This window comes from Leguminivora glycinivorella, chromosome 21, assembly GCF_023078275.1.
Source record: "Leguminivora glycinivorella isolate SPB_JAAS2020 chromosome 21, LegGlyc_1.1, whole genome shotgun sequence".
In the NCBI taxonomy this organism is placed as follows: domain Eukaryota; kingdom Metazoa; phylum Arthropoda; class Insecta; order Lepidoptera; family Tortricidae; genus Leguminivora; species Leguminivora glycinivorella.
Genome location: NC_062991.1, coordinates 4,100,148 through 4,119,114, shown reverse-complemented (window position 1 = coordinate 4,119,114; position 18,967 = coordinate 4,100,148). Strand labels below are relative to the sequence as shown.

At 39.5% G+C, this 18,967-nt stretch overlaps 2 protein-coding genes across 2 annotated transcripts; both read right to left on the bottom strand.

The window, feature by feature from the left end:
* Positions 1-664: 664 nt before the first annotated feature.
* LOC125237312 (procathepsin L-like) lies at positions 665-10,294 on the bottom strand. The gene is made up of 8 exons (XM_048144302.1): positions 9,980-10,294; positions 9,412-9,564; positions 8,671-8,793; positions 3,630-3,763; positions 3,016-3,148; positions 1,969-2,129; positions 893-1,027; positions 665-725 (listed from the first exon to the last, which is right to left on the bottom strand). Exons 1-8 carry the CDS (start codon positions 10,292-10,294, stop codon positions 665-667), a joined length of 1,215 nt encoding a protein of 404 aa, XP_048000259.1.
* Positions 10,295-13,612: 3,318 nt separating this feature from the next.
* LOC125237570 (facilitated trehalose transporter Tret1-like) lies at positions 13,613-18,513 on the bottom strand. Its single transcript, XM_048144697.1, has 3 exons — positions 18,402-18,513; positions 15,570-15,705; positions 13,613-15,210 (listed from the first exon to the last, which is right to left on the bottom strand). Exons 1-3 carry the CDS (start codon positions 18,423-18,425, stop codon positions 13,925-13,927), a joined length of 1,446 nt encoding a protein of 481 aa, XP_048000654.1. The 5' UTR covers positions 18,426-18,513; the 3' UTR covers positions 13,613-13,924.
* Between the last annotated feature and the right edge of the window lie 454 nt (positions 18,514-18,967).

The window sequence follows — 18,967 nt, the reverse complement described above, 5'->3', positions numbered from 1 at the left end:
CTAGGCCGACTACCGACTAGTCGGCACTTGAGTGGCCGATTAGTCGGCCGACTAGTCGGCTAGTCGGCCAAACCATAATTTTCGACTAAATTCACATTTTGAATGTCATTTTTGGTTCTTCGTTCGCGCTTTTTATGATTTTTTACAGGTTCAAAGGTTCATGCCAATATTTATATACATTTTCCTATTTTAACAAGCAGCTTGGCTTAGTGGGTAGTGATAGGTAGGAAATTTATTTCTGTGATGATTACAGACATTTGTTGTTTTGACAAAGAAAGGAATTTTACGAATAGGTACATAATGCAACCATAATTTTCAGCTGATAATTTAGTTTTGTGCTGTTTTTTTATCAGTAATAGAGTGCCGACTAATCAGCCTTTTTTGCCGACTAGTCGCCGACTAATCGCCGACTAGAAATGTGGCCGGATAGTCGGCTTTCCCGACTAGTAGGCGACTAGTCGGTACATCCCTAATTACAAGGCTTGTACCTTTCGAGAAACGGGCCACTAGAGATAAGAATGCGCAGAAACTTAGGGCTGTGACATTACCAAAAATTCTAACCGCTTTTTTTTTATTTGCCAATGTAAGTAGTAGTCAATTATTTCAGTTCAATAAAAGTTAAATAGTTTTAGTTGTACCGTCATTTTATTTTCTTTAATTATTTTCATAACTGCACATAGGCAGCCATATTAGCGACGCCGCATCTGTTGAAACCCCTTCGTATCCTAAAAATAAATAATAAATGAGATTATTAAGGCGAATAATGATTTTTACTTGAACATGTAATTTTTTCATGTCACTTAAATATCTGCTATCAGTTGGCAGTCATACGAAAAATATGCCATTTTTAATTAATCATAATTTGATTGAAACTTGTGTTGAAAATTTTGACCTCATATACCCATCCTCCCCCCAATTCTTCCCCCACCAGTTGAGCAATATCCAGTACTCTTGGGTGTAACCCACAAGCAACATGGCATGGTTCAGGTGCCAGGGTGTGCAAAACAGGTCATCGTACACACCACCCCTGGAATAAAACAGATTTTGATAAGACAAATATATACACATACATCATTTTAAACCAAGGACAATATAATACCGGGACAGACAATAAAGCCAATACAAAAAAGGCTTAAAACTAGATGGCGCTGTTTCGCAGCCTGGAAGTGGCCAAAATCATATTTTCCCCAAATATTTTGCGTGTTTTTATTTTTTATAAGAACAAAATGACATATTTCTTTATTTTAATATCATGATATCACTTCAATACACATTTTAAAATAAATTTGTAGGCATCATCAGTGTAGTTATGATAGTATTTAATAGGTGGCGCTAAAAAAATGAGGTACGATTCTTAGTATGAAGTAAATCCTATATAAATCATCCTTGGTTTAAAAAAAAGGAATGGATGAAAAAAAAACTTTAACTGGCAATCAATAAATTTGTTTGAAGACGTCAACGACGTAAATAACTAGGTATCTGTCAATGGCTATTGGCTGCTGACATTCGCGAAATTCTTAAATATTTTATGTCGTGCGTTTGTAGTGACATCTAGCGTCCATCACGCCTCAATCACGCGTCAAATAGCATAAATTATTAGTACCACTACTCGACACTAGGTGTCAACAGTGTCTTGTCTGCCAAAAATGTAATATTAAAACAGTTTACAACTTAATTTACAAGTTGGATAGTGATATTAGTAACCTTATACTAGTTACAAAGATTATTAAGTCATGTATCAGTAATTTTTTGGTGTTACTTTTAAGTTGGAATATGAAGTGTGCAGCTTAGGCAAATAAGTACGAAGATTCTACTAGATTAGCATCGGACTATGTGGAATACGAGGGGCTACTAGAAAGTCTACAGGAGGAGCTCAGTCAGCAGCAGTTGCCTTGCTTTATACCAAGGGAAGGGTGGAGATTTGTCTGACGAGTACTCCAAGGTGGCATATGAGGTTGTTAGACTTACTTATAAAGTTGGAATGTGAAGGGTGCAGCGTTAACAGCAACTGCAAGGGGCCCGATGGCAGCCAAAGCCAGTTCCATTGCATCTTCATCTCCGGGCGGTAGAAGAGCCCAACGACGAGGTCTGGCCCTCACGAGAAGCCTGCTGTAGTGACAACGGCCCTTCTGAAATATATTTGATCTAAGTACGGTTTCTACCGCCAGTGGAACTTATTAAGGATTTCAACGCTGGTGGCCCTGGCAACATTAAACTGCATACTAGTACTTCGCCAGCAATGACCTTGATATCATTAAGTAGACTCAGCGCTTCGTTCGATTCATGATGTAAGAGTATATTGGTCAAAGATTTAATCAGAGTCAGAAAATCACCGTATAAACTTCTTAAGTATACCAAAATCCTTCTTCCCTTTCGACCCTTGCTTTCGTGGACCGATAGCCGAGTGGTTCTGGCATTCGCCCGGTAAGCGGAGTACGCTGGTTCGATTCCAGCTCGGAGCACTGGAGGCTTTGGTCACTTTTTCTTTGTATATGACATTTATTTAATGTTTAAAATCCTTCTTGATTTCAACCACAAAATCATCCATTTTTGTAGCACCACATGTACCTGTCGTAGATTAGCGCCTTCGGAGTAACAAAGTTATCTAAAGATCTGCCTCCTTGGTCACGGAGACTGCTTCACAAAACATCACTCTATAAGTAGATACCAAGTTAAAGATTGGATTTGTATTAGTATTATTTTTATTTTTTATCATGCAAAAACATATGCGAGCGATACTACATATTTTAACTAAAGAAGAAATGGAAAAAAAATCACATCTCCGGCAGGACTCGGCCCTGCGACCAACTCTTTTGCCGGAGCAATCGCTATTACTAGGCCTGCTGGATGCGTGCGAATTTTTCCATGCTTTTCCTCAACTCCCAAACGCCAAACCTACACCTAGACCCAACCTAGACAGACCTATAAGAATGAAACTTATGATTATGCTTTGATTGAGAACATTGGATCTTAAGAAGCTATAGACAGAATAAGAAAGTCGAGAGTGTGACTAACCTTCCCTTTATAAGGGTAGAACTTCTCCATAATGAGGCCTTCTCTGGCGACGTATCTCATGGCAGCGTTTAAGGAGCCTCCATCACAACCCTCGTTACCGTCAGGGTAGCTGCAGTCAATTATCTGTTGAGGGCTGAAAATAACAATGTGACTAAGTAATTACAGGTTTTTGCAAGGTTATGTTATGATACTTACTTACTAACTAACTAACTTGGCCCAATGACCCAGAGTGAATCTTGGTCTCTAAAACGAGAACGCTACCTTTCCTGATTCTGCGCAGCTCCATTACTTATGATCTACAAATGAGAAGTATCTTGAAATATTTTTAAGGAATCTAGGCTACATTGGATGGTACTGGCAAGAGAAGAGACAGAGTTCTTGAAGAGCTGACTTTAATTCCTTATGCCTTGCCAACAAACCAACACCATCTTCAGCTCACTACAATCGCCATGATGCCATCTGTAATGTGTGCGTGTTGGGAAAAGCATACTGCTGCTTTTACGCAGGCTTGAAACTCATTGGCCGCAATGACAGCTGACTTCAGTTTTCCAATCGACCAATCACGGCTAACTTCAGCACCTGATACCAGGACCAATCAAACAATCAGAGCTAACCTCAGCTCGCTCCAATCCCCGTGCCGCTTGTAAAGCTGCGCTTGCAACGCATGAGCTACAGCAAATGCATAGCATGCGCCGCATTTATACTGTTGCTCCCGCGCAGGCTTAAACCCCGCAGCGCGCCAGTCTACCTGCCATCAATAGATAAATATTATAGGACATTCTTACAGATTCACTGAGTCCCACGGTAAGCTCAAGCTGGTATTATGGGTACTCAGACAACGATATACATAAAAAACCGGCCAAGTGCGAGTCGGACTCGCCCACCGAGGGTTCCGTACAAACTTTCAATGGTTAAAATATTCATACTACACTCATACTCATATTCATTTATTCATATTTGTAACGCCATTTTACACGTCAAGATTTGATTTAAAAAAATAATATTCATACAACAATAATACTTATTAGAGAATAAATAGACCGAAGATTGAAATTACAAAAAGTTAGGCAATATTCACATAAAAAATGCACAAAAATATTTTTCTAATTAGGTAATAAAAAAATTGTCATAAGTGTAGAACGGGTGCTCGACCAGCCAATTTTTTTAAGCGATAGGTACTTAAAGTTCGACACACTAGGCGCTTCAACCACATATTTGCGGCAATTTATTATTGACGGCAGGGTCCATCACATGTGTTAATTTGACCGTAAATTGGATTTCGCCAATTTACGGTCGATACCTACTAACTTTCCGGCATTTCGAATGTTGTACTTGGAACATATGTTGTTAGTTTTGTCACAGAATATATGTATAATAGTACAAGTACAGAAGGCTCACTCCTTTGATGTTCACAAAATGACGCCATTCTAAATTCTTACCTACATTAACAAACGGACCGCACGCGAGCAGCCAACATTGAATTTTCCCCCTCACTAGCTCGGTAACACGTGTTTTGTCCTTTAATACCAGCGGGTAAAAACGCATTTTATCCACTAGTGGGTAAAGTAATTTGACCTTGAATAAAGTCAAATTAATTGCTTTAAAATTGATAAAAGTAGGTGAATCTAGTAATAAAGATCATTTACCACCTGTGGAACTACTGGAAGCAGTGATAAACGCATTTTTTGCGTTATAGTTTCCTCGCTACAGTGAGGGGAAAAGTTTTGTGTTACACTCGGGTGCTAATAATGTATTTTACTTCTCGTGTGTTAAAAAACTCGCAAGTTCAGGATTTTATAAATAACTCGCAAGTTCATGATTCTATAAATAACTATTATACAAATAACTATTATTGCGCCGCGCGAAGGTCGTCGCCAATGAATGGGCCGCGAACTCGCGGCCGCTGACATGTACTTGTAGCGCGGCGATAGAATCGCGGAGCGAGCCGCCCCTGGTTTAGTATGCTGCCAAGTTCTCTCTTACATAAATGGCTACCTGCATGATAACTATTGCAGGCAGTGTAATGAGTGTAAGGATTCTTATTTTTTAAAGAGTTCTTTGGCCGGAGTGTCTACTGTCTACAGCTACCTGAGCAACTATCCTGGCGAAATAGCATGTCCGGGCTACTTCTGGAGCCACAGACTTTGCAACTCGACCTAAGGCAAAGCACGCACTGCCCCGACTACCACACGGTTTATTTACTTGCTGGTCCCATTTTAAGCCCTGATCAATCTTTAAACCTAGGAAAGTAGTCGTGGATGCCTGTTCAAGTATTTTCCCATTAATTATGAACTATCAACGGCGTGGTCATGCGGCCCGAAAGATTAAAATGCACAAAGTGAGTCTTTTTGAGATTTAAAGCTAAGCCATTCCATGCGAACCATTGAGACAGCTGAGTTGTCGTATCATTCAAGGCTCGCTGAAGACTTTCAGACGTTGGTGCAGTAACTATGGCAGCAACATCATCGGCGTACATTAAAATGTTGGCAGCCTGTATCGCAACCGGTAGGTCGTTAAGGAGAAGTGAAAAAAGTATGTTAAATACTGACGATTCTTGCGCTACGCCCATATAGTTGCCTCTGAGGGATCTGATCTTATTTTTTCACTATCTTCTACCACAATTGGTACTCATATAAGACTTGTCTAGAAGCACAGTATAATAAAGAGTACTATCGTACAGTATGGCCACCCCCACTCCCCGCTGAAAGTGCCGCCAACCCCCTCTCGGTTACCTCACAGTTACGCCTGTCATTAACACGAACAGTCGACCTGTCATATTAAATTTCACGCATACAAGCATAGTACGTTCACCTACACGATCTAAGACTGTGTGCTAGGAATGCGCCTCTTTCAAATATTTGATCCCCAGTGTCCGAGGTGTGCTAAGAAGCAAAGAAGATCGAGTATTATAGAGTTAGAATCAAAGTAAAATGTGTAATCACAGTGCATAGACTGCCATCTCTCGACGTAGGCTTAAGACTTTTGAACCTCAGTTCTCAGTTTGGCCCATATTCTTAGCTTAATATGTTTTAAATTTTCAAATATTAATATTAGCGCCATCTAGCTGAGCCCTTCTTCTGTGTGGTACTGAGGTAAGTAAGTTTTATTCTTAGACTTTATCTGTCTATACGGAGTTATATATGTCTTTGACTAGAAGTATAGGTACTCTAATGAGTATTATTGTATTTAGCGCCGTCTCTCGGCAAAATTTACTAAGTAATTTACGCGACTTGAGACTTGTGCGAACCTTTAGGCATGGAAAGTCACATGAAAAGTTGTCGAAACTAATAATAGATGGCGCTGCATTTGAATTTCTTGACTGATAACTCTAATACTAAATTGAATATACTCTAAGGTAGAGCAGAGTCTAACTGGGGAATTACCTCCGCTTTACAAAAGACCGCAGTCAAGTAGCACTAGACTTTACTCATTGTTGTGTTCCTGCCGGTGAGTAAGGCAGCCAGAGCTCAACGAGGGTGCGGTATGCTGACGACTGGAGGACCTACGGAAGTAATTAGGACAATAGATCCTTCCTCCTTCCTTCCTTCCTTCCTCCTCCTTCCTTCGGTCCTTTGAGTCGTCAGCACCCAGGCCCCTTCTAAGTACAGGTTTGTACAAGTTTCTAATGAGTCGAGTCGGCAACGCACATGTGCCACTCCTTGAGTGGCAGGCGTCCATATGTAACAGTGACCGCTTTCCATCAGGCGGACCGTATGCATGTTTGCCACCTACGTGGTACAAAAAAAACTCTCGACGAATTCACCTTAAACATTAAAAACTAAATCAAAATCGATTGATTCGTTCGGGAGTATGATGCCAGACAGATATGTCAAGCGTCAAACCTATTATTATTAGTATTAGGGTTTAATTCCTTAGAGGTAAGGCGCAACTATGGACTCTTGAGTACTGCGTGTAATGTCTTACGAGGAAACTCGGACTGCCCGGAATTGGTTGCACAGGTTGTACGCCTGTTCGCTCCATCTATAGCTAAGGGAGGCCCAATTTAATTTCAGACCACGAAATAGTCAACTTTTAGCTGTGCCTAAAACCCGTACTGTATCCCATGGCCAATCACCACTTGTCCGCGCTCTACGGTATATTAATGCGCTACTCGCATCAGCACCGGAATGTGATGTATTTGCAAGTGGTTGGTTGGATCTGTGTAAAGAATGTATGAGGTTTTGTGAGATGATGGATAAACGTGAATCTTCTGTCTTGTATTAGTTTATCTGTGTTTTTCTTTTTTTTTTTACCTTTTTAGATTGTATGATGTACCTAGTTGTATAAATACTGTCTGTTATCAATTTCACAGTGTATTAGTCCGCTGTAATGCTGTGTAAATTTTTTGAATCAATAAATAAATAAATAAATAACACTCCGTCGTTTTTGCGTTGGTAGTTAAAAACATGAAACCTCCTTCAAAACTATAATAAAACACAACTTTCTATGAAAATCGGTCAAGTGCGAGTCGGATTTCGACATTTCCATACAAAAAGGTCATGAGCGCCTGACGACATGTGATAGCAACGTACACTAGATTTGTACTTTCAAAAATTTGCGTACATTTTGGAAACTATAAGAGATAGAGCAAATAGACTTCAGATTTTGGTTGTCGGTGGCACAATTTTTTTTGTTTTGGTATATATACACCATTTTTTGGACCTATTAGGGCAATATTATGGTCAGTGCAATTCTAAACAGTCTTAAGCGCCTCTTTTTTAGTAGGAACTTAAGTCATTTTGGCAAATGATTAAAATTTTTAACAATTTCGAAACAGAAATGAATTTCTTTCTATCTGTCCATGGCGCTCACAAAATTTCAAAACATTTAGTAAGTACTTGCAGCGGCAGTGAGTGAAAATCTCAATTTGAGTTTTTTCTCTTAAGTCCGACTTACGCTTGACTGTAGATTTCTAATAGGTTTTCCTGTAATCTACAGGTAGAGGGCTATCTCGTGTATTTTTTTGAAAATTTTACGCTAAGTAGTTTCGGAGATAAGGGGGGGGGAACGGTCATTTTTTGCTTATTTTCTTAAATTACTTCTAAATTACCAAAATAAAAACTATAAAAAAAATATATTTGAGATGCTTATAAAATGCTCTTTCATTTGATATGTAACGCAATATAGTTCTAATAACTTTGATTTTTAATTTTCAATTTTACCCCCCAAAAGTGCCCCCTATGATTAAATTTCGTTTAATTTCATTTAATTATATTACATGTTCGTCTTTGGGCCACAGGTTTACATACGTGTGCCAAATTTCAAGTAAATCGGTCTAGTAGTTTCGGAGAAATCGGCTGTGACACAGGGACAGACAGACACGCGAGTGATCCTATAAGGGTTCCGTTTTTCCTCTTTGAGGTACGGAACCCTAAAAATATGACCCTTCTAACCATTAAAATTCACATATAGCTTTTAGTGCCATTAATATTTGTACAAAATTTCTAATTCGTAACTTTCATAGTTTCGGAGAAAATAAAAATTTTTTTTGGGATTAATCGGCTATTTTTCACCCCCAGGGGATAACAGGGGGGTGAAACTGTATGCAGGGTATTACCTCTTCAAAAGGCATCATTTGATTATAGTTTCAGCCAAAAAACGCTGGGGGCAATTTTTCTTAGCATAACTTTTTTTTTGTTTGAAGGTCTTACCTACCTGTCTGGGAGCTCTCTTGTGGATATGTTTATGGAAATCTCGTCTGAAAGGGTCGTGCGCAGGATCGAAGAGGTGCGGAGTTTCTTTCAGCTTCAGAATCTTTGCAGCGTATTCTACTGGAGCCTGCAATTTATATGAAACATTAACACATTTATTAATAACATTAACATATTTAGTTACATTTTATTCTAGTCCACACACTAGGTAGGTACGAACCGAGGCTACTTTTCTCCCCCATGGGTTACTTTGCACCACCTTTAAATATGGTTTGATTGCCTCAAAAATCAAAATGTATGGTTGATTAGATCAATTATTCAAATCCACCCTTAATAAACACATAGGTATCAAAAAAGTGTCAAATAAAAAAGTTACACTACAAGCAAAAAACTTTTTTTTTGGTTATAAAACATTAAACAGTGTTTACAATTAAAACAAACAAGATTATAATTAGTGAAGTTGGTTTGAGAGAAGAAAAAATACACATACTGGTAAAAATAAGTAAGGACTTACATAATAAGGAACGTAAATTTATTTCTTTGGAATAAAATTATGAATATCGTAAGAACGTTACACTTCTTAAACAGTTTCCCAGTACGGATCGACAACCGGAGTTCCATGTCATTAGGAATTTACCTGAGAAGTTAACGCTCTTACGGTAGATGGCGCTACAGGGTATGGCTATCATTAGAAGGGCATAAGGTTCATTTCATTTAAATATTATAAGACATTGTTAGTACTTACAAGGTCTCCAAAATGGTTTAAATGCACCGAATAACTATGTTTTCCAGAGACATATCCTTGATTATGTGAAGCGACTCTTCGTAAATTCTGTCGCCACTTCTGCAGTGCCGCCGTCTCGTGGTGAGGGGACTCAAACTCCTTATTGTATACTGCCTGTAAACATACACATTTAGAGGGTGCGACACGGGCGACAAAGTTGCTCTGCGACTTTTTTGTCGCTGACATCTAGTATATGGGATAGTATGAAAGTGGACAGACCAGCTAGTGTGCGCACTCTCATACTAGCCCATAGACTAGATGTGAGCGACAAAAAAGTCGCCAAGCAACTCTTAGAGTCTTCGGAAAGAGAAGAGTCGTTAAATGTGTGGGGTTCAATACATTCGACTACTCTTCACTGTCCGAAGAGACTCTAGACACACACACAGACAGACAGACATACAAACAGACAGACAAACAGACAGACAAACAGACAGACACACACACACACACAGATAGACACGTCAAACTTATAACACCCCGTCGTTTTTTGCGTCGGGGGTTAAAAATAGACTGTTAAAAAGCCACATACCTTATATTCATGCCAATGCGACTCAGGAACATTATGATTAGTCAAAAGGCCGTCAACAATGTGCTCCTTAACATAACTAGCACTATATTCACCATCCCCACACCCACTCACATTGACAGTCTTCAAGAATTCTCCATAATTATCCGTCTTATGAAAAAAACTTATTGCTTTATTTAAAAAATCATCTGTGTTACTATCTATACATTTTTTGTGACGATTTTGTAGTAGATATTTTATTTTGTACACTGTTTCGTTTAAATGTAACTCTGAACGTATTAAAGATAGATTTAGTACGATTATAAGGAAAGTGTACATAATTCTTTAAAATATACGTAGAAGTTGAATGGAATTTATTAATAAAATGTTGTTTTAATGAATATGCAAGTTATGTTGTAGCAGAGACTAGTTAACTTTAAAGAACAACCACCGTTGTCTTTGTAAGTGCAAATATTCTTTACTATTTAACTTTTTTATTTTTTCTAAATTTTTATTTTTATTTTGTTTTTTAATTTATTTTTAACACGCTTTTATTAGGTCGTCGTGTATGTAACTATGTATGTAATGGAATCTAAGGAAGCTAATTTAACCATCTTCCAGGAGTCGTAGCGTAATGAAAATTGGCAGCTATATGTAGTTCCGATGACAATACAATAATATGGTACTGTTGAGCTGATCTGATGATGGAGTCGGAAGATATGAACTGGAACTACATGATGGAACATCGTATCATAGCTGTTTTTGGGTTTCTTAGAAAAGTCTTGTAATGAACATTGACTACGATTAGGTTTCAAGGTCTGATGATGGAGCCGGAAGATATGAACTGGAACTACATGATGGAACATCGTATCATAGCTGTTTTTGGGCTTCTTAGGAAAGTCTTGTAATGAACTTTGACTACGATTAGGTTTCAAGGTCTGATGATAGAGCCGGAAGATATGAACTGGAACTACATGATGGAACATCGTATCATAGCTGTTTTTGGGCTTCTTAGGAAAGTCTTGTAATGAACTTTGACTACAATTAGGTTTCAAGGTCTGATGATGGAGCCGGAAGATATGAGCTGGAACTACATGATGGAACATCGTATCATAGCTGTTTTTGGGCTTCTTAGAAAAGTCTTGTAATGAACTTTGACTACGATTAGGTTTCAAGGTCTGATGATGGAGCCGGAAGATATGAACTGGAACTACATGATGGAACATCGTATCATAGCTGTTTTTGGGCTTCTTAGAAAAGTCTTGTAATGAACTATGACTACGATTAGGTTTCAAGGCCTGATGATGGTGCCGGAAGATAAGAACAGAAAAAGGGGGGGAGCATGAAAGAAAGATCAACGTAGTATTTAAAATAAGTTGGGTTAGCGTTTTCTTGTGACCTTTCAGAGCAAACAAAGGGGGGCTCGGGGGGCGAAGCCCCCGCATAAAAGAAAGATCAACGTTGTATTTAAAATAAGTTGGGTTAAGGTTTTCTTGTGATCCTTAAGAGTCAAGAAAAGGGGGCTCGGGGGCGAAGCCCCCGCATGAAAGAAAGATCAACGTAGTATTTAGAAGAAGTTGGGTTAGCGTTTTCTTGTGACCTTTAAGAGCAAACAAAGGGGGGCTCGGGGGGGCAAAGCCCCCCGCATAAAAGAAAGATCAACGTTGTATTTAAAATAAGTTGGGTTAGCATTTTCTTGTGACCTTTAAGAGCAAACAAAGGGGGGCTCGGGGGGCGAAGCCCCCGCATAAAAGAAAAATCAACGTTGTATTTAAAATAAGTTGGGTTTGCGTTTTCTTGTGACCTTTAAGAGCAAACAAAGGGGTGGCTCGCGGTTTAGGGTTTTCTTGTGACCCTTAAGAGTAAAGAAAAGGGGGGCTCGGGGGCGAAGCCCCCCGCATAAAAGAAAGATCAACGTAGTATTTAAAATAAGTTGGGTTAGGGTTTTCTTGTGACCCTTAAGAGTAACGAAAAGGGGGGCTCGGGGGGCGAAGCCCCCCGCATAAAATAAAGATCAACGTAGTATTTAAAATAAGTTGGGTTAGCGTTTTCTTGTGACCTTTAAGAGCAAACAAAGGGGGGCTAGGGGGCGAAGCCCCCCGCATGAAAGAAAGATCAACGTAGTATTTAAGATAAGTTGGGTTAGCGTTTTCTTGTGACCTTTAAGAGCAAACAAAGGGGGGCTCGGGGGGCGAAGCCCCCCGCATAAAAGAAAGATAAACGTTGTGTTTAAAATAAGTTGGGTTAGGGTTTTCTTACCCTTAAGAGTAACGAGAAGGGGGGCTCGGGGGGCGAAGCCCCCCGCATAAAAGAAAGATTAACGTAGTATTTAAAATAAGTTGGGTTAGCGTTTTCTTGTAACCTTTAAGAGCAAACAAAGGGGGGCTCGGGGGGTGAAGCCCCCCGCATAAAAGAAAGATCAACGTAGTATTTAAAATAAGTTGGGTTAGGGTTTTCTTGTGACCTTAAAGAGTAACGAAAAGGGGGGTTCGGGGGGCGAAGCCCCCCGCATAAAAGAAAGATCAACGTAGTATTTAAAATAAGTTGGGTTAGCGTTTTCTTGTGACCTTTAAGAGCAAGCAAAGGGGGGCTCGGGGGGCGAAGCCCCCCGCATGAAAGAAAGATCAACATAGTATTTAAAATAAGTTGGGTTAGGGTTTTCTTGTGACCCAGAGCAAAAGTAAGGGGGGCTCGGGGGGCGAAGCCCCCGCATAAAAGAGAGATCAACGTAATATTTATAATAAGTTGGGTTAGGGTTTTCTTGTGACCCACAGCAAAAGTAAGGGGGGCTCGGGGGCGAAGCCCCGCATGAAAGAAAGATCAACGTAGTATTTAAAATATGTTGGGTTAGGGTTTTCTTGTGACCCAGAGCAAAAGTAAGAGGGGCTCGGGGCAAAGCCCCCGCATAAAAGAAAGATCATCGTAATATTTAAAATAAGTTGGGTTATGGTTTTCTTGTGACCCTGAAGAGCAAATAAAGGGGGCTCGGGGGCAAAGCCCCGCGCATAAAAGAAAGATCAACGTAACAGCTGTAACAGGAAAAACTTTTTGTATAACTTGCTGAGAAATCAAGTTAAGCTATGTTGTGGTTACGAGAAGCAGTTTACACAGATTGGCGCGCTAACTGGACTTACAGCACGACTGCAGCGCCCCACGCTTTTACAATCAAATATTATAATTAAAAGCACATAGTTTACTCTTCATCTCAGAAATAGAGACAACTTGAACGATCCATAATTTATTTTTGGCTTTTACGTGCGTTTATAAAAGCGTGTTTTTCTAGTTTTTTTAAACTATAAATTTATTTTATTTGATGAGAATGTAATAATGTTTGCTGGGGGACTCTTAAGGCATAATCTTGTTATTTTTTTTTAATTCTAATCTTGGGACTATAATTGCACTGCATCCGAATATAAATGTGTGTTTTTCACAAGAAAATGACAAACGTTGGGCGTTGAAAGGGGATGTCAGTCTTTTATTTACTGGTCTTTGGTATTTGAATTTGATAACCATTGTAAGTAATTTGATAATGTATGATGCGGCATATAAGGTAATGCGCATGTCAGTTAAAACTTTGGTTAAAACTTATTTACATAAGATATGAATTAGGTACATTTTAATAAAATTTAGTAAGAGTGGGCATAACAAACAAAGTTGTAGACAAGGATAACTTTATTTATGAACATTTAAAATATATATTTTTTTATACTACGCCGGTGGCAAACAAGCATACGGTCTGCCTGATGGAAAGCTGTCACCGTAACCTATGGACGCCTGCAACTCAAAGAGTGTCATGCGCGTTGCCACCCCATTAGAAACTTGTACACGAGCGGGAGTGGCCATACTGTACGATAGTACTCTTTATTATACTGTGCCATAGTACTTTGATTACTGAACTTATAGTAGAAATGGATTTTAGTTATTAGATGTTTTGTCATTTTCGAATTTCAAAACTGTCCTGCACCTTATTCAATCCTTAAACATGGTAGTATTCTCCTCATCATTCCCGCAAACTTTCTTATCACTGAACCGTCCATGGTTAAAGTAATCTTCAATCTCCTGCAACGTTCTATCTTTAGTTTCGGGAAGAATGAAGTAAATTACTATTAGAGAGAATCCCAAAACTACGCCGAAGATAGCAAAAGTTCCATACACTTTGAAAGTTGCTAGCATCGCAGGGGTGATCTTTAAACCTACCATGAGACAGGTGGCTAATATCAACCCTGATATTGCAGAACCTGCTCCTCTATGTGCGACCGGGAACACCTCACCAAGCAACGCCAGAGGTATAGGAGTACACCCCAAGTTTGCTAGCAAGAAGTACAGCATAAACATGGATAAAGGCATCCAAGCTCGGTCTTTGGATATCACGTCTATGTCAGTGAGATATAAGTAAGTACATATAGCAATTAATATCACTAAAGATGCTCCACCAGTAACAAAGAGTAATATACGTCTTTTCAACATACGGACCAGCGCAGACGAGAATGTGGCACTTAATGACGTAATCAGGTCTATTATTAACGTGTAGTATAATGTTTTAGTCTTATCTCCTGTGATTTCTTCAATGATCTCCAAAGCGTAGGCCGGAAAAATGTGCCTTCCACATGCTTCGAGCAAAATAGCACCTATGAGTATTATGAACAGGGGTTTCAGAAAATCCTTTCGGGTGAACTTCTGCAAAAAGATTACTACGTGTTTTTGGACGCTGGTTTTCTCTCGTGTTTCAGAAAACCTTTGCTTTTGAGCATTGGCCATGTTTTCGTACTCGATTCTAGAATTTTGGTCATTACCTCGCAGCCACAACCATGCCTTTTCACTCCGATTAAAATTAAATCTGGCGGCTAACCACGTCGGGCTTTCTGGCCAGGTGCAGATAATCCCGAAAGAAATGATATAGGGGATTAGTCCGAACATTGCAATAGTTCTCCAAGTATAGAAATGGCCTAGAACATGAACAAGGCTATTGCCTACGCAGACGCCAGCAGTCTTGAGGTTTAGGAACATGCCCCGGAGTTGTGGGCTGGTGTACTCCCCGATGATGACGGCTCCTAAAGTGAGGCTCGCTCCAGCAGTGAATCCTCCGAGGAACCTGCCAACCATGAGGGTGGTTACATCCTTGGCGAAGTAAATGAGAAGCCAGCCTAACATCGCCGGTAGGATCACCAGGATTTGTGAGATCTTACGGCCAAGCAGCTCCATGAGGAGAGCGGAAATCAGAAAACCGGGGAAGCACGCCATGCCCACCACAGAAGCTGAAAAAAAAACATTTGGTTGCTTATATATGTTACCTAAGAAGTTCGTTACATGATTATATTGAGCTGTCGGAACAACATCCACAAGGCCAAGAGCCAAGTATAGGTACTAACTGGACTTGTTCTTCTCGTCTTTATTTATTTATTAAAACTTTATTGCACAAAACAACAACTTAATGTACACAAGGCGAACTTAATGCCATGATGCATTCTTTACCAGTCAACCTTTGGGCAAGATTGTAGTATGTAGCATTAAGAGATCACCGATGTGGACGAACACGGCCATCAGATTTTAAAAATAAAATGTCATATAAGATGCTGAGGTTACCAGATTCCTTCGTGCCAGAAGGGATACTTACCAAGCCAAGACATGGTTTCCAAGTCAGTCTTGATGGTGGAGTCATCAGCCTTCAGCCCCGACAGCAGAACAGCGGAGAAACTGAGGATCATGCCTTGTGCCAGCATGTTCAGGAGGATCCCTGATACCGCCCATGACTGGAACAGAAGGACTAAAAGCTCGGCCACACATGCGCGTTTTGAGAGCGTAGGCGGAGCGTTAGCGAAGCGCAATGATAGCGGTGCCCAGACGAACGGTGGCGTTGCGCCCAGAGGACGCCGGCGGGAACTAACAAATGCGCGCGCATTAAGCGCGCAATTAGCTTCGTTAACGCTATCAAAACGCTTTATGTGTGGCGGAGGCTTAAGTGCGTTCTGCGATTTCGTTCGGAGATTCGCCTATATGCAGCGTCGACTTAGGTAAGGACATTTGTATGAGGTTCCATTGTTTGAAATGCAGTACTCGCCGCATGTCCCGCCCTGCTGCACACCCAATACAGGGTGTCCCAAGACCATGGGACATGAAGGGAAAGTACCTAAAATATCACAGATAGGATATATTGCTGAAAGAAGACTTTATTTTATTTTTAAAACTTGGTAAAACTGCATTCAAAAAAAAATTTTTTTTTTTTTTAATGTATGGACAAATTTTAAGGCTAAGGAGTCTGCCATGTAAAATGTTAAAATTCATGGTCTTCCTTTTATCTCCGACACTATGTTATTTAGAGAAAGATAATCTTTATGATGAAGCCTATCGATCGGTATGACAAAATTACAGGATGTTTTTTTTTTTCTCGTGTAGCGGGTTTGATTCCCGGTTTAACCATGTAATTATTTAAAAATCTATGAATGGAGTTTTACTTAGTTTTAAAAATAAAATAAAGTCTTCTTGTAGCAAAATACCCTATCTACGATATTTAAGGTACTTTCCGTTCATGTCCCATAGTCTTGGGACACCCTGTATAAGAGTGCACTTACGCAGTGCGTTTTCACATTATCCGATCCGATATCCCATACATTACAGGCGCCATCTTGGATTTTTTCCATTGAAATCCTTCCAACCGATATCGGATCAGATAATGTAAAAACGGCCTTACACCAGCGTTTTATAATGATATTTGTTTCCCGTGTGGTGATGGGTTAAGAAGTCCCGTGGGTATGGTAGAAGTCGACAAATGGGATACGGGTTCCATAGTGGTTGTGGGGCAACCTGTCACCACGGACTATTAGTAAATTTTTTTCGCCTGAAAACGTGCTCTTTGTTTATTTCTTATTTGTTTTATCTGGTGGGTTTTACGTAGGTACGAATGTAAATTAGATCATGCGTAAAATGTACCTACGTATGTAATGACGATCTGAATAAAATTTTAAGACGTTAATTGTTATATTTCAAGGTTAATATTTGTTTATTTTGCGATATCTGTTGCCTGTTATATTAATAAACATGTTATGAATTATTCTCTTGGGAGCCCTTAACAATGGACAATATGTGCCTATATTTTGTGTTGTGAATAATATAATATATATGTGACAAAATAAATAAAATAAATAAATAAATATTGGGGACACCTTACACAGATCAACTTAGCCCCAACTAAGCAAAACTTGTACTATGGGTGCTAAGCGACGATATACTTAAATAGATAAATACATACTTATATACATAGAGAACATCCATGACTCTGGAACAAATATCTGTGCTCATCACACAAATAAATGCCCTTACCGGGATTCGAACCCAGGATCGCGGCTTAGCAGGCAGGGTCACTACCGACTGAGCCAGACCAGTCGTCAATAAATCGTCAAATAATAAGTCGTCAAATAATTAATTAATTAACTAAAATATAATAATTGGTTCAAACATTTTACTTTCTTGTTTCGGTTTATCACTTTAACCTAAGTCACTTTCCTGAAGTTACACCATGTAACTATTAATAGGTAAGCATTTAAGTATAGACCAAAGAATATAATACTCACTAGGACATAGAATAGACATCCTGGTAGAATGAACATGAATAATAAAATAGACATGGTATAGACATACTGATCAAATCTAGAGAATATTTTTGTACGGCCAGGCGAAAAAGAAGACTTTTTAAATTTATTTTTTGACTAATAAGGGGAGCAAAAACAATTTTCATAAAAATAAATACTTATTCTAATGATTCTAGCATTTAAAGTATTTTAAAAATAAAATTAGAAAAGGATATATATTATAAGACTTTTCAAGGCAATGTAACTTTCACATGATTTAAAAATGTATGCGTACATTACCAGTAGTAGGCCTAGCACATGATGGCCGCGGGAGTATGTCGCCGCGAGATAGATGACACGTCTTTGTCTAATTGTATTAATGACATAAGGACAGGTAGTCTATCTCGCGGCGACATACTCCCGCGGCCATCATGTGCTAGGCCTGCTGGTAACTTGAAAGATCCCCCTCTCCCTACTTCCTCCTTTTGGTGAAATAAATGGCCATTGTTTTCAAAGTTATCCACCCCACTTTTTTGTAACATGAGTAGGTATTTTTTACGCGATTCATACTCGTCTTTCGATCCTGATTCCTGATAGGAGAAAAAAAAATGACCGAAACGAACATTTCATTCCGTTACCGCAATACAAAATGTATGAAAAATGGTAACGGAATGGGAAAAAAGCTTTGGGGTACTTTTTTCCTCCAATTATTAGGATTGAAAGAGCTCGCGATTCTGAGTGTAAACAACATACAAATTTCCAACTTCAAAAGAAAGTGGGGTGGACAACTTTGAAAAAATGGCCCAAATACTTTTTTTACATTAATGCATCGAATATATGCAAAACATTTATCTGATGAACAATATGAACGTACAACATACCTGCTTGATTTCTGGTGAAAACATCACAAAATCCGAACCTCCAATCTTGAAAACTTATCGCCTCTGCTCCAAGGAAGAATGCCGTTTTTATCTGAAATATTTATATAGAAAAAAAAAACACGATGCAACATAAGTGTAAGGCTTGAGTGCACGCGCTTATTGGGCGTGTAGCGGAGCGGGGCGTCCGGCGTGTCAAACAATTGAAGCTCATACAAGTGTCCTGAGTCGACGCTGTATAGGGTGGACGTACGCTCGCCCGCCACGCTGCACGCTCCGCTCCGAGCGCCCACGAAAACGAAACGCCGCGAAAGGTAGTCTGGCTCTGTCGCGCCAATATGCAAGAACGATATACGAGCGTTTCGTTTCGTGAGCGTTTGTGCTATCCGGCTACGTAAGTATCGAGGTAGGTATCGAGACAAACCTTATTGGTTTAACGATACTATGTCAATTAATTAGAGATTTATGTTTGTAATTACCTAAAAAAAAAAAAGTGTTTACACTATCGTTCAGGTCGTGGACTGAACGCACGTGGAAGGCAGAGCGGTAAGCGGGGCGACGGGCGGCAC

Excerpts from the sequence above, each read along its gene's own strand:
- LOC125237312 (XM_048144302.1), bottom strand. The coding sequence starts at position 10,294 with ATGTACACTTTCCTTATAATCGTACTAAATCTATCTTTAATACGTTCA. Across the intron at positions 3,764-8,670 it reads ACAAGAGAGCTCCCAGACAG|GTAGACTGGCGCGCTGCGGG; the intron begins GTAGGTAAGACC and ends TATTGATGGCAG. Across the intron at positions 1,028-1,968 it reads TTCACATTCCAACTTTATAA|GGGTGGTGTGTACGATGACC; the intron begins GTAAGTCTAACA and ends GTTTTATTCCAG.
- LOC125237570 (XM_048144697.1), bottom strand. The coding sequence starts at position 18,425 with ATGTTTTCACCAGAAATCAAGCAG. Across the intron at positions 15,706-18,401 it reads TTTCACCAGAAATCAAGCAG|TCATGGGCGGTATCAGGGAT; the intron begins GTATGTTGTACG and ends CTTCTGTTCCAG. Across the intron at positions 15,211-15,569 it reads GGAAACCATGTCTTGGCTTG|CTTCTGTGGTGGGCATGGCG; the intron begins GTAAGTATCCCT and ends TTTTTTTTTCAG.